The sequence below is a fragment of the Paroedura picta genome, chromosome 12 (assembly GCF_049243985.1).
Source record: "Paroedura picta isolate Pp20150507F chromosome 12, Ppicta_v3.0, whole genome shotgun sequence".
NCBI classification, from domain to species: domain Eukaryota; kingdom Metazoa; phylum Chordata; class Lepidosauria; order Squamata; family Gekkonidae; genus Paroedura; species Paroedura picta.
Window position 1 is genome coordinate 3,436,950 of NC_135380.1, and position 15,353 is coordinate 3,452,302.

Sequence of the window (15,353 nt, forward strand, 5' to 3'; positions counted from 1 at the left end):
TGGCGTCTTTCAAAACTGCCCAATCGGGTCGAGACTTGGGGAGGGGGCGTGCGAGGTTCGGCGGTTGAGGCTCGCGCGGCTCTGCCGGAGCTGATTGGATGGGGAGCCGTGGCCCCGCCTTCCAAGATGGCGGCGCCCATGACAGCAGGAAGGGGATCCTGAGGCAGCCGCGGGGGAGACCGCGGGCGAGAGGCGGGTCGGGCGGCCCCGCGACCCTCGCCCTGCTCAGGAGGAGAGGCGGGAGCCGGCGGCCACTTGCGGGGCGAGGAGCGGAGGGAGCCCCCGCCCCCCTGGGGGAGAGGGGGGCCAGGTGACCCCAACCGGCTGCTCTTCCAGGAAGCGCCCCCAAGGAGCCCCCCGCGCAGGGGGAGGGGATGCCAGTGGGACCGCCCACCCCCTCCCCCACGGGCAAGCCACCTGCCAGTTACTTGGGGGTCCCGCTCCAACGGACTCTGCCTGCCTGGGCATTCAGCCCTCACCAATTATTCCAGGAGTGCTCGCATTGTCGTGGGGAGCCTCTTGTTGGAATTTAGAGGAAGACAATTTGGGGGCTGCTGCTGGAGAACACCAGTGCCTCCCACCTTAGGCTTTAGTGACGTGAAAAAGGGAGCAAACGCCAAGTGCATATAGGTGTCCTGCGGTCTTTGGACGCCTAGGCGTCGAGGCATTCCATCGTTTCATAGAAGTCTTCAGGATATACAGGTTTTCCCTCCCGGCAGCCCTTTGGGAAGCATTTCGGTCCCCTTCAGTTCTCATTCAACACGGTTGCTGTCATCTTTGCCACTCCCTGTCTGGAGTCCAGCCATGGATCTTGTGTTCCTGATTATCAATGGCATAGGGATGATTTTGGACCTGCTGGTCATCTTGCTGGATGTCAACTTCTTCCTGGTTTCCACCTTGGTTTCCGTCCTGCTCTGGCTCATTGCCTTTGTTTACAACTTGCCCAATGCGTTGGTGGGCTGCATGATCCACTGCTGGAATGGGATTTTGTTGTTCTTGCTGTGTGTCGCAGAGGCATTGTATTACCTGACTCTGGGCTCTGTACATACCATCTTCAACTTGCTCCGTGGTTTGTGTTCCAGCATGGAAAGCTTGAAAGTAGTGGGGCACCTGTTCACCCACCTGATGCTAAGAAGCAAAGAAATGATGCACCGGGGCCTCTGGAACCTGGTTGGATCTGGCCAGTCGATTCTGAGGCAGGTGTGCGAAGTGTGCGCCATTGCCATGAGCCTTGTGGCTTACTTTGTCAACAGCCTCATCAACATCTGCCTCATTGGGACCCAGAACCTTTTCTCCCTTGGGCTGATCCTGTGGGAAACCATTGTCAGCCCCTTTCTGAGTGTCACAGACATCTTTGCTGCCTTTCTTGCACGTTTGTCCAGCAGTGCCATTGCTATGTCCATCCTCCTGTGGACACCTTGTCAGCTGGTGTTTGATCTCCTTGCCTCCATGAGCAAGCTGTTGCTTAACATCTTCTTCCTCAACTTATACGGCTTGGTGCTGCTATCGGGTCTGGTTGCTGCCTGCATCTTAACCCTCAATCCTCAGATGACATGGACACTGGTGGACCAGGTGACTGGCTACCTGAACTCTATGCCTTCCTACCACCGGGTGCGCAGGGACTTGTGCCGCCTCTACCAAGTTGTACTCTTATCGCTGGACATGATCTTGAGCTCACAGGCTTGGCGCAGGTTGGCAGATCGGGGTCTCCAGATGGCCAATTGGAACAGAGGGGGCAGGGGAGCACACCGCCGTGGGGATCAGCAGCAAGAATGGCTGCCATTTTTGACCTATTTTCTAAGACTGCCTTCTCTTGGGGTACCTTATCCAAGACGACAATGGTTGTCTGCAGCCACTCAGCAGGCCGCAGTTCCTGCCCGCCAAGGGCAGCAGTTAGCAGCCCGAGGCGGTGGGAGCCAGCATGGAAGAGACATTGATCTGGGACCGAGTTCACAACAAAATGTGCTGGCTGGGCAGCAGCCCCCAAGCAGAGGTCCAAGCACATCACATACCAAACCTGTGACAAAAGAGCAGTTGAATGCTCTGAAAGAGGACAGCGACCCATGGCTTCTTCTGAAGGAGCAAGAAGAACGGAAAAAGTGTGTCATTTGCCAGGACCAGACAAAGACGGTCTTGCTGCTTCCCTGCCGCCATCTTTGCCTCTGCGAGGAATGTACTGAAATCTTGCTGCAGCAGGCCTCATACCAGCGCAATTGCCCACTCTGCCGGCAGATGATCCTGCAGACTCTCAATGTCTACCTGTGAGGCGCCGCCGGGGTGACTATTATCTACATTCCACCAGACTTTTCAGGAGCACGGAGTTGTGTCTTTCACCTTTGTACTCACTGCTTTCTACACTGGCTGATGGAGAACAGCTTCCTGCTGATACTTAGCGGCAGCATTTTTACTCCCAAAGAGCCTGTATAATCATTGGACCATGGAGAATGTTGCTAATGTCCTCTCCATGTTCCTGTTTCCTTTTTTTGCTCCTGCTGTTAGGAAGCACACTAGCTGATTGCAGTAATTATCCAAAATGCCACTGTTAAGAGGTGTGCTGAGTTTTGAGCCATAGAACGATCAGGTTTAAAAAGCCCACCAGAGACCTGACAAAGAGCATTTGTATAGATTTTCCTGGTAAGCAACAAGCTGTTACAAGGGATCAGTGACTGAAAGTCTAGGTATTCTGGGGTCTCTATTAACTAGAGCAAAGTTTTCTCTACTAGACTTACAAGAAGAAAAAACCCTGGATAATACTTTCTCAGTTCTCCCACAGGGAGGATGTTCATTTGGCCATGTTGACTGTGACATGCATTTCAAGATGTGTGACCAGTGCTTTAGGTCTTGGGGCCAGAGTGCATCTTCAGGATGTGCCGTTTTTTTTCCTTTTCAGATTTGTTGTGTCCATTTGTTTGGGGGTGGTGGTTTCAAGATCAAGAAATGTATACTGGACACCAAAGTGCAACTAGAGTACACACACAACTCCCTGACGTGTAATGGGGATGTGAGTCAGGATCCCACTGCACTGACTAGCATGTAACTTCCACTGGTCACTATGCAAAACTGTGACATTCCAGCATTGTCGCACAACTGAATTATATACGCTTTTTCTCTTTTTTTTAATTGTTGGAGGAGGGGATTACTACAATTGTATGTTGTTTGCTAACAAATGAAAATGTCCTCTCAAATAGCTCCAGAGATAGCCTTTTCTGACTTTTTGTCTGGGTGGTATTTGAGCAGGCTGGTGACCTCATTAGTAAATAGAGGGTCTAGAGCCTATAGCTTAAGTTCTCAAGGCTAAACTATGCAGTCTCCTAAGAGCAAGCAGACTTCATTGCTTAAGGTAGAGGGACTGTCAGGGAGGGAGGAATGAAAGGATGCAGGCCAGTGTGGTTTATTGTGTTCCAATTCTGGGCAACAGGAAATCCTTCGGGTTTCCTTCTTCCACCATTGCCCATTCTCAGAAATCAGGCAGTGAGAGGGAATCCAAGAACCTGGGGAGCCCAGGGGGCTGCTGCTGTTGACCGGTGGTCCATACCTGAGTTCAGAAGGTGAGCCCGACAGAGACGATGGTCAAACTTCTCCCACCCTCAGCCAATTTACTTATTTTTTAAAAAGTTGGAAAGTGAAATCTCAGAGACTCGACATCCTGGCGAGTAATTTCTTTTCTGTTTAGCAATTTAATTATTGATGATCTGTTTAGATTGTAAACTGAGCCTTGCCCTTGGCAGGAGAGATCTGCACTGCCTGGTCTGTTTGGCAGGGTGTTTTTTTACCATGACGCAACATGGGTCCTTCACAGAATGTTTTTAACAGCTAGAGCATATGACCAGCACCCCAGTCTTAAACTGGCCCTGTTGGTTTTACTATTGTGTAAGCAAATCCAAGTGCACAGCCTTACTGGTTCTGTGCAGATGATGGGAGGCTGGGCCACTTACTAGCCCGGCCACTGTGACTTGACATGCCACGCTTCAATGACGCACATGGGAGCGCTCGCTTTTGGGACCTCGTTTAGCATTCAGCTCTCCTGCAAAAATAGTTTGGGGGCTAAACTCTGCTTTTCAAAATGGAAGCAAAAGAGTGGAATCCCGAAGGAGATTTTCCAGCCTGGAGAACAAGCGCTGTTATGTTAGTGCAGCGAACTCCCTGAGAGGTCTGTTGTTTTTAAAAGCAAGGGTTGAAAGGCTGTTGTTTGTGCCAGTTGAAAGTGGGGAAGAAATGGTTCCCCATTGGGTAGAGACGTGTTCAGATTCCATCAGTGCAAGAAGCTGTTAGAAAAAGTAATAAACCAAATTTTATCTGTTTTTGCATCTGTGTTGCCCAAGGCTACACGATGGCTTAGGCCTTTGCAAGGTCTCTTGGGCAATCCGGCAAGAACAAATATGTATAATTTTAATAGTCCCTCCCCCCCACAAAAACAAAAACAACAACAGAGCACTGTTTCTTTGATGCGTTCCAGTTTAATCCCTCATCGCCATTTTCAGTCTGGTGAATAGGTAAACAAGCCTCCACCCAAGATCTATTATTTTAATATATATATTTTAAAAACCTTGGAGATTCTCTTGTGTTTGGTCTTAGTTTGCTTTTAGATTTTGAAACGAGGGAATGAATTGTAAGGGAGTGTTTGCCGAACTCTTTGGATTTAGAGCCAGCTGAAGTGTCTCTCTAGGTGATCTGCCAGAGATTTGATAGCTGGAAGAACGGATTGGAGTGCCTTAGTTGTGAAAGGTCAGAAGGGAAGACAGCGCTGAAGGCGAGCAAACTGTGGTATAAACCAGTTTTAAGTGTGTGTGTTTGGGGGGGGGGGTCAGATTAAAAAGTTGCTGAAATGAAACTCTGATCTTCATGTGGGGCAGAATGAGACAAACAGGAGCTGGCAGAGTGGATTAGCCAAGACGAAGGAGAGGAGGATTTTAAAATTATGCTTTCCTGTACAGATACACCTTCCAAGCTTAAAACAAGCTTGCACACTAGGAAAGGAGGTTCATCTAGCTTCTTCCTTTCTGCGATCATTTTTCACTTGCCCCAAGAGCTCTGATTTTTGCTTTCCGTGTCAGGGCATATCAAACCAGTTGTTATCCCTGTGACCCTGCCTGACACAACGCATTCTGAAGTGGTGCGGTCCGTCCTTCCCTGCGAGGGCTACCACCAACTGACTCCGTATACTTCAGTTTTCAAACTGAGCTGTGCCAGGGATCCAGAAAAAGCACGAGAAGACAACAACGGCACACAAAGCACTATGCAATTCTCCCTCCCCTCTGGTCTTTGGGAAATGTTATTTTAACTCTTTGGAACAGTTTTAGAGCTCAGGTGAATTTCAAGCCACTGGCAATGGAGGGAGAAGAGAAGAGACATGGTCAGAAGGCCAAGGCCTTGTCCCTGTATAGCTAGCTGCTCCTTTTTGCTTTGTGCCTTGTTAAGCTGTGACACTTTCTGTTCCTCTGTGGATTTTATTTTTTACAAAAATACAAGATTTGCTTTACAGAATGCATTTCCTTATCCTGGGCCTGCTCTCTCCCTCCCCCCCCCCCATATTCCTGTTTGCCTTGGGAGGGATTGTTTGCTTGCTTGTGTGGGAGCACCAGCGTCCATTCTTTTGCTCTGTGTAAATGAGGAAGGATGACCCGGGAAACTACAGACCAGTGAGTCTGACCTCTGTTGTGGGGAAGATAATGGAGCAGATATTAAAGGGAGCGATCTGCAAACATCTGGAGGACAATTTGGTGATCCAAGGAAGTCAGCATGGATTTGTCTCCAACAGGTCCTGCCAGACCAACCTAGTTTCCTTTTTTGACCAAGTAACAGGTTTGCTGGATCGGGGAAATTTGGTTGATGTCATTTACTTGGATTTTAGTAAAGCTTTTGACAAGGTTCCCCATGATGTTCTGATGGATAAGTTGAAGGACTGCAATCTGGATTTTCAGATCGTTAGGTGGATAGGGAATTGGTTAGAGAACCGCACTCAAAGAGTTGTTGTCAATGGTGTTTCATCAGACTGGAGAGAGGTGAGTAGCGGCGTACCTCAGGGTTCGGTGCTCGGCCCGGTACTTTTTAACATATTTATTAATGATCTAGATGAGGGGGTGGAGGGACTACTCATCAAGTTTGCAGATGACACCAAATTGGGAGGACTGGCAAATACTCCGGAAGATAGAGACAGAGTTCAACGAGATCTGAACACAATGGAAAAATGGGCAAATGAGAACAAGATGCAATTTAATAAAGATAAGTGTAAAGTTCTGCATCTGGGTCAGAAAAATGAAAAGCATGCCTACTGGATGGGGGATACGCTTCTAGGTAGCACTGTGTGTGAACGAGACCTTGGGGTACTTGTGGATTGTAAACTAAACATGAGCAGGCAGTGTGATGCAGCGGTAAAAAAGGCAAATGCCATTTTGGGCTGTATCAACAGAGGCATCACATCAAAATCACAAGATGTCATAGTCCCATTGTATACGGCACTGGTCAGACCACACCTGGAGTACTGTGTGCAGTTCTGGAGGCCTCACTTCAAGAAGGACATAGATAAAATTGAAAGGGTACAGAGGAGAGCGACGAAGATGATCTGGGGCCAAGGGACCAAGCCCTATGAAGATAGGTTGAGGGACTTGGGAATGTTCAGCCTGGAGAAAAGGAGGTTGAGAGGGGACATGATAGCCCTCTTTAAGTATTTGAAAGGTTGTCACTTGGAGGAGGGCAGGATGCTGTTTCTGCTGGCTGCAGAGGAAAGGACACGCAGTAATGGGTTTAAACTTCAAGTACAACGATATAGGCTAGATATCAGGAAAAAGTTTTTCTCAGTCAGAGTCGTTCAGCAGTGGAATAGGCTGCCTAAGGAGGTGGTGAGTGCCCCCTCACTGGAAGTCTTCAAGCAAAGGTTGGATACACACTTTTCTTGGATGCTTTAGGATGCTTAGGGCTAATCCTGCGTTGAGCAGGGGGTTGGACTAGATGGCCTGTATGGCCCCTTCCAACTCTATGATTCTATGATTCTATGATTCTATGATTATTTACAAATTAAAAAGTATCCCTTTTCACACAGTTGAGTCTCCCGTCTCGTTAAGCAATTTGACAGCGCTCCCTGTCTCAATGGCCTGCACCTCGGAGTGCCCCTTACTTGGAGTTTACTCATTTATTACATGTTGTTGAAAAGACAATGGGTGTGTGTGTTTGTGTGGACACAGAGGGCCAGTGTGGTGTAGTGGTTAAAGAACAGCACGTTTGATTCCCTGTTCCTCCACTTGCAGCCAGATGGCAGAACCTGGCCTAGTCACAGGTTCTCTCCAGGGGGTCCTGGATATAATCCGTGCAGCTGCATTCTAGACTAATTGCAGCTTCCAGGTCAGGGATATCAGAAGGCCTGTGTAGAGCATGTTACAGTAATCTAACCTGGAGGAAAACCGTCGCCTGGATCACTGTGGCTAGGTGTTCCAGGGCCAGGTAGAGCACTAGTAGCTTTACCTGGCGCAAATGGAAGAAAGCCCGGCGTGCTACTTCGGTGACCTACACTTCCATAGTCACTGCTCCCTTCTTTTCTGAAAAAGTGAGCAGTGGCTCCCGAAAGCTCTTCTCCTGCCGCAAATTTTGTTAGTCTGTGAGGTGCTACCGGTCTCATCTTTGAGAACTATGATTGGAAATTCTCTTCAGTCATAACTGATTTGCTGCCCAAAATTGGACACAAATCTTCTTAGCCTTTTAAACTCCCCTGCGTCTCCCTTAAAGGGCTGGGTGTCTTGGAGATCCGGTGCTGAGATAGCAGCACTCCGGAAATTTCCTTCCAACAGAGAGCAGTGCCAATGTGGAAGTTTATCTACACAGAATCACGAGCCCTGTTCAGACAGAGAACATGATAACCCGCTTTGAAACCCCAGCAACTATGATAAAGAGTCTTGTGGCACCTTAAGAATGGCAGATTTATCGGGTCTCAGGATGTTGTGGGCTAGAACTCACTTCAACAGATGGGCAGCAGGCCTGAGACGAAGAGAAAAACAACACATTTTTGCAAACTGAAAGCACAGTGGACTGTAGTCTGCAAAAGGTCTCATAAATCTGTCATTCTTGAAGGTGCCAATTTATGTGATTCTTGAAGGAGCTGGTTCTTCTGCAGCTGCCCTCCTTCTGGAGTGAGGACCTGCCGGATAACCCGGGGACCCAGACAGAAGGCAGCCAGGCTATGTGATCTCGTGAAAATCAAAAGTCTCTTAATACTTCCTGTTTATCTAAAATAAGGTATAAGGCCAATGAATTGTTGTAGACTCTCATGGCTCTCAAATGGTTGCTGTGGGTTTGCTAGGCTCTGTGGCTGTCATCAGATAGCTTTAGTCCCTCATGTAACGATGGCTGGCATCTTCAGTGGTAGAACGTGGCAAGATGGGAATCTCTTTGGCATGAAAAGCATCCATTGAACAGGGAGGTCAATGCCAGGGTGGGAAATTCCTGGAGAATTTGGGGGTAGAGCTGGGGGAGGGAGGGACCTTGGGACTGCTAAAGCCTGGAGATGTCATTCCAGGAGGCCTCCTGCTCCATAGCTGGAGAGATCAGGTGGGTAGCAATGAATAGTCTGGCTGTAGCAGCAGCAAGGAGCAAGAGTCCAGGAGCACCTGAAAGACTCACAAAAATGGCGTCAGGGGAGAAGCTTTTGTGAGTGTTTGAAGAAGTGAGCCCTGAATCATGAAAGCTCCTCCCCATCACAAATTTTGTTAATCCTAGCTGGGGGTTGGTAACCCTTCCAGTGAAGCACAGTCTGAAGTCATGTCACCCACTCACCCCTGTGGGCCTTGAACAGTGACTGACCCCAGCCCCCAACTGCAGAGGCATAGAAGGTCAACGCAGCAATAAAAGAAGCAGAGAAAGCTGAGGAGGGACCGCCTGAAATCCAGTTGTCAACAGCAGGCGCGCCAGCAGAAAAAACACCAAGGATTTGAGCCGCTGATCAGGGTGTGATCTCATGTGCGAACACAACGCACCATTAAGGAGTGTCAATATACTCTGGTGTTATAGGTCTCTCTGTGTAGTTTGCAAACAATGAGATGGCTCACAAGCACTTTGGCCTGTAAGAGAGAGAGGCTGACTGTGTGTCTTTCTCTTTGTGTTTTGTCTGCCTCTTCTTATCAGTGTTGGGTATGCAGGAGATATCCCACGAAGGGTAAAAAGGCAAGAGGCAGTACAGACAAAAGGATACGGTCGCCACCTTGCAGATGGTGTGGGGAGATCTGCTCTTACAGCTAATCTCCAGATGACCAAGATCGGTTCCCCTGGGGGAAAATTGCTGCTTTGGAGGGTGCCCCAGGTTCTGCCCCCAAATCGCCAGGTATTTCCTAACCCAAAGGAACACAATAAACTCCCCCCCCTTTTGTTTTTGCCTCGGCTGACTCAGATAATCAATTCTAATAGTATTTATCCACCAACTTAGTTGCTCAGATGTGTTCCTGCAGAAAAGAGCAAGAGTCCAGGAGTGCCTTAAAGATGAGCAAAATTTGCAGCCAGGGATGAATCAGAATCATAGAGTTGGGACCTCCAGGGTCATCTAGCTCAGCCCCCTGCACAAGACAAGAACTCACAACTACCTGCCCGCCCACAGTGGGCCCAATTTCATGCTCAAGTGATCCTCCCCAAAAAACTACCAGAATCCAGCCTGGCCTGGAGGAAATTCACCTCCCATCCCAGTGGTGATCAGCAATTCCCTGAGTATGCAAGGAAGGGTCACAAGGGACAAACCCTGGCACATCCCTTCCTGCCCACCCACTGTGATGTTATAAAATCATAAAATCAGGATGAGTTTTCATGGGATATGGAAAAAGTGAACAGTGACTCATGAAAGCTCCTCACCTGCCACAATTTTTGTGCTCCGGGTGCTCCAGGACTCTTGCAGTTCTCTGCTTCTTACAGACGGACTCACATGGTCTCCCATCCAGACCTAGAAGCATTCATAGGTAAATGGCATGGCATTATCCCCCAGTGAGCCCCCTGTGGTCCCTAGACCCTGGAGTCTCCAGACTCTGACCAACCCTTCTTCAAATCTCCAGGCAACCCTATTTGCCCGGGGGGTCCTCACGCATGGGAGAGGCACACAGTTCAAACAAGACCCTTTTCGGCTTTAAAAAGGAGCCTTCTCCCAACTGTGTCCGTACTTTGGACACAAAGAGATCTGTGCTGCTCTGGAGAACGACTCAGTCAATCGGTTCTAGGGATTGCGGGGTGGGGGACAGGAGAATGAAGGGATTGAAAGGGGTCTTGACCCTTTTGCGGGCGCTCATGAATGGCGTCAGGAAGGAAGAGAGGGGAAATGCTCTTGCCCCTGGTGAATCAGCCCTCCCTTCCCCTGTGCCGCTCTTTCCCCTCCAGCCTCATTCTGTTCTTTGTGAGAGAGGAAGATGCCACGTTCTGAAAGATCCATCTCCCCGCAAGGAGACATTGAGCCTGCGGTTTCATTGCTGACTGGCTGCTAAGAGCAGGCCATTAACGGGAGGGAGGGGGATCAACTTGAGGAAAAGCTGCAATTCTAGTTAATGCCGCCAAGGTGGTCAGCTTTTGCACCTGCTGATGTGGCAGGTATTGCCAACGGACCTGGAAGCATGCAACCCAAAGGCGGAAAGAAGAGGGTGTCCCTGAGATGTGGGCCTGAAAGCCAGAGAGGGGCATCACAGAGTCTTGGCCATTGCCTCTTCCGTGCATGTCCTTGCTGTGCTGGCCAAGCTGGAGCCATTCGGCATTTGTGCGGTGCATCTCACGGGGCAAGGGGTGACCGCCCGGCAGTAGTAAAAAGCAGAGCTTCTTCTCACATGTCTTCTCTTCCCTCCAGAGGCTGCCCAGAGCACTCTTGCCTCCGGCGCTCTGGAGGAAAGAAAGGGGCAGGGGGGAGGGGGGCAGCAATAAATTATTAACCACCACGGTTTCCATTTCAACTCCACTTCCCAGCAAGGCTCTCAAAGAAGCTTGCAAACTAGAGTTGAGAGATAGCTTGCAGGACAGATTAAGACTAGGGACAGAAGGATCCACTGGCCGTCTTGAGGAGACCATAAAAATGGGACAGAGCCTCCATCTGCAGAGGCAGTGTACCAGTACCTTTGAGCAGGAAGTGTTCCGGAGAAACTGGGGACGGCTGCCGGTAATTTGGTGATATCAACTCTGAAAGGTTATTGTTGTAAAGTTGTTAGGCTGCTGAGCTGTACCACCCCCTTCCTCTTTCTTCAGGAAGAGAAGCCATCTCCCTTGTTTGCAAGGAGCAGCATCCTCCATGAAGCTCTCTGCTCTTTCCGTCTGCTGATCTGATGGGATGTAGCCTGCCTGCAGCCTAGCCATAGTGGCTTTTAACATGCAGCTTTTGCAGCTACTCTTTAAGTTCTTGTACTCTGCCTGCCTGAAGCCGATGAATAATATATATATATCTGTAAATAATCTTTCCCGGTAAAGATTCTCTCTTTTAAACCTCAAAGCACTGTGAGTCTGCATCTGTGCTTCATCCACAAAGGTAACTAACAACTGCTTTCTTTCAAAATACTTTATCTGTAGCTCTATTTCCCTGCAGGAACGGAGGACCAAAGCAAGTCCACATTTGAGCAGGGAAACACCTGGGGACTTAGGGATAGTGTCCAAGGAGGACAGGGACCTCAATGAGGTACAGTGCCAGAAAGCCCACCCTCCCAAGCAACCCATTTCTCTAGGAGCACTGATCTCGGTAGTCTGGGGAAGAACTGGAATTCTGTGGGTCCCCAGGTCCCGCCTGGAGAGTGGCACCCCCATGAGTACTTCCCCATCCTTCCCCATCATGTTCTCCTCATTGCTGGAGAAGGCGGAGGCGGCTGTCATGTGCATCCATGCAGGGCTGGTCCCCCCCTCCCCCGTCCCAATCCTTTGTCTGGTCAGATCTTAGCCATAAGCCCCAGGGCGGAGGGAGCGGGGAAGAGATCAAGTCCAGGTGGCAGCTTTAATGAAGAGGGGGGTGTTTATGCTGCAGGTTTGCCTCCCAGCCAGGCAGAGGGAAGGAAGCAGACGCATGATTTCCCCCCCCCCCCCCCCCGTGGTCTTCTATCCCGGTCCCTCATCTGTCAAGAATGAGCTGGGCCGGGCCGGGCCGCCAGATCCCTAAGCAAGGGAGCAAACTAATGAGGCAGCCCACAGCCCAGCAGGGAGCAGCTGAGCCGCCCTGGATTAAGCACGGGAGTCCCAGTTCTGTTTCCAAAGGAGCGCATGTGTTTCCTGGCGCACAGAGTAAGCCCACCGGCCTTCTGGGCTGCAGCAACGGGGTTTCTTGCATCAAGGGGCTGTGCATGGCTTTTTCTGGCAGACTTTAAGCTTCTCTGTGCAGGTATACTGCCTCTGGACATGGGGTTTATATTTTGAAGATGCCTTGGCAACAGCTCACGTTGCCAGACTTCAGGCAGTGGCTGGGGAGCTCCCGCTGTTAGAACTATTAGGCACGGATCCGTTCCCCTGGAGAAAACAGCTGCTTTGGAAGTGGAATCTACAGCAGGGGTAGTCAAACTGTGGCCCTCCAGATGTCCATGGACTACAATTCCCACAAGCCCCTGCCAGCATTCGCTGGCAGGGGCTTGTGGGAATTGTAGTCCATGGACATCTGGAGGGCCGCAGTTTGACTACCCCTGATCTACGGCATTAGGCATCATAGACCTCCCACATTTCCCGTCCCGTTAATTCCCCAACCTGCAGCTGGCCAGCCTAGCAGCAGAGTGCCCCACACATTTGGGCAAATGGGCAACTCCCATTTTTTTCGTTGGGGTTTGAGCTGAAGCACATCCCCATGGATTAGACCTGATTAGCCCCCCTGTTTGGAATCTAATCTCAAAGAGTACCCATTTTATTCCGCAATAGACAAGCTAGATTCGAATCCAGGACCACCTCAGGATCCAACGAGAATTTGGGGGGCCTGCCCTTTGGAGAGTCAGCGCTGTGTTTGAGCTTATAACCCCTCCCCCCCATTTCCGCTGGTCTTTAAAGGGCCAGGGGACTCAAATCTAGCTCTTCTCTTTGCCCTCTGGAGACCCCCATCTGAGGCATCGTTATGATGGAAACTCATAGACCTCCTTCCCTGGCGCTGCATCCAAAACAACAGAAGCCGGCCGAGACCGGAGCCTGTTTAGCACCGGAAAGGATTCCTCCTCCCCTTCTCGTGGAGCAAAGGCATTGATCTGTGGATTCGCTTAGGAGCTGGGAAAACATCTCTGCTGACAACAACAGATCTATCTAGTCAGGACGTGCATTTAGCGAGAATCTGATCTACTTCCAGGAAAGAAGCGAGAGACCCTGGGGAAGGTGAGAGAGGTACCAGCCCAATGCGTAGAATGGAAAGGAGAAAGCTGGGGAGGGGCCATGGCTCTCGGGCAGAGGGTCTGCTCGGCATGCAAGAGCTCCAGCGTCTCTAGCTTTTAAAAAAGGGCTGCTTGTAGGTGGTGGGAAAGACCCCCGCCCGGGGCCCTGGAGACCCCCTGCCAGTCTGAGGAGGCAGGACCGAGAGCTTGATTCCCCATAAGGCAGCTGGCTCTCAAACAAACACCCAGAAAATGTTCCATTTAGCTGTAAAGGGAAGATGGAAGTTTATCAAATGGTGATATGCAGAAACCATTCTCAGTAATACAGCTATTAAATAGCTGGTAAATGTTTTGCTCGCCTTTTCTCTGACCGGTTCAGGGAAGGTTATCCCCTGAATTCCTCCCACCTACCCAGTTTTGTCCTCACAACAATCCGCGTCACACCAAAAACACTACATCACCCAGGAAGTTTCACGACTGAGTCAGGATCTGAACCCAGGACACCCCCCTTCTAGTCCTTTCGCCACTCCATTGGCAACAACTCTCATCCAAGGACATTGATTGATCGTGGACCTAGAAAGGATAAAAGGAAGTTATGTTCCCACGGAACGTTTCAAATGATAACCCTAGTGGACATGATTTTTAAAAAATTAAGGATTGCAAATGAAGCCTCCATGCTCAGAAGCTGTTTTCTGTTTGAAGGCTGCATGGTTCTCACCCGCCCCGTCATGAACCCTTTTTTGTTAAAAGTCTAGAGCCGCAGAATGCCTCCATAAAACACCTGGAAGCATTTAATTTCTACCTTTCATTCTGTTCTCAGTATAATCACTTCTCCTTATAGATACAGATTGGGAAGGTGGGGAAGGGAAATCGCCCTTTATTTGTAGGGCAACTAGGTGGATAAATAACCAAAGGCACCAAAAGTCATCTTCAAAGTAAGCCTGAACAGCGTAGATTTAGAAGAAGAAGAGTCAGAGTCTCAATCACCTTCCCTTCCTCTCCCCACAACAGGTAACCTGTGAGGTAGGTGGGGCAGGGAATACTGTTTTAGGTGCAAGAAACAGCATTTTGACCGTCATAAACATAAATGCACAGTGCGCTTCAATCTTTGTTATAAAAAAAGGACAGAACATATTTCCAGAGAAACAACCTAGCAGCAGTTATTTGCTGTAAATCCAAAGTGGAACCTCCACATACAGGGGCACTCTACCTGTGAATGATAGGTACAAAGAAGCAGGACGAACTGGGGGGAGCCATCTCCCTCGTGCCCCTCTTGTGACTTTCACAACCGCATCCGGACACACAAAAAACAGGGGAGGAGACAGAGGGCCGTTCTGATCCGCCAAAGTCAAAGTTATCAAACTGAGATGACCCCCTGGTTACCTCGGGCCCCAGGGCTCCAGAGGAGAATCCCACCCTCTGGGCTCCTCGTGACTCATGACTTTTCATTGCAAGAGTCCTGGTTTGCAGGGCATAAAACGTATCTTTGCAAATATGACAGCAGAGGCCCCTCCCCCTCAGCAAAAAACCCACCAGGCGTCCTTTGATGGCTGCGGCCCACTCAGGCACCAGATTAATACAGAAACGTACGACTGGAAGGGATCCCAAGAGTCATCTAGTTCAGCCCCCTGCTCAGTGCAGGAAATTCACAATTCACTCCCCCATACACACACATACCCCATCCCGGTCTGTGCCCAGAGGAAGGCAAACTCTCCCAGAATCCCTGGCCGATTTAGCCCGAAGGAAAATTCTTTCCTGACCCCAAAGTGGCAACCAGCGTTACCCCGGGCAGGTCAAGAGGCCACAGCCCAGGCTCATCTCCCTCCTGCCCTGTCCGCTCTAAGCATCTGGAAGTTCTTCCTGACATTTAGCCAAATTTCAGTCTGCTGGTTCCAGTCCAGCCTTCTGGGGCCACAGCACACAACCCAAGGCCCATTGCCTTTCCTCTTCCCGCCTCCGTCCAACACGCCTGGCCTGAACATCGCTGCCCAATGACCCCCTCGGGGCTTCCCACCAGTCCCTTGCCCTCCAGCTCAACCGAAGCCCAGACAAGTTCAGGAAGGTGTCAGGGCTAAAAGCCCATCGTTA

General features: G+C 49.9%; 1 protein-coding gene across 1 annotated transcript; it reads left to right on the forward strand.

The window, feature by feature from the left end:
- Positions 1–69: 69 nt before the first annotated feature.
- RNF26 (ring finger protein 26) lies at positions 70–5,484 on the forward strand. Its single transcript, XM_077305317.1, has one exon. It carries the CDS (start codon positions 805–807, stop codon positions 2,263–2,265), a length of 1,461 nt encoding a protein of 486 aa, XP_077161432.1. The 5' UTR covers positions 70–804; the 3' UTR covers positions 2,266–5,484.
- Positions 5,485–15,353: the final 9,869 nt, after the last annotated feature.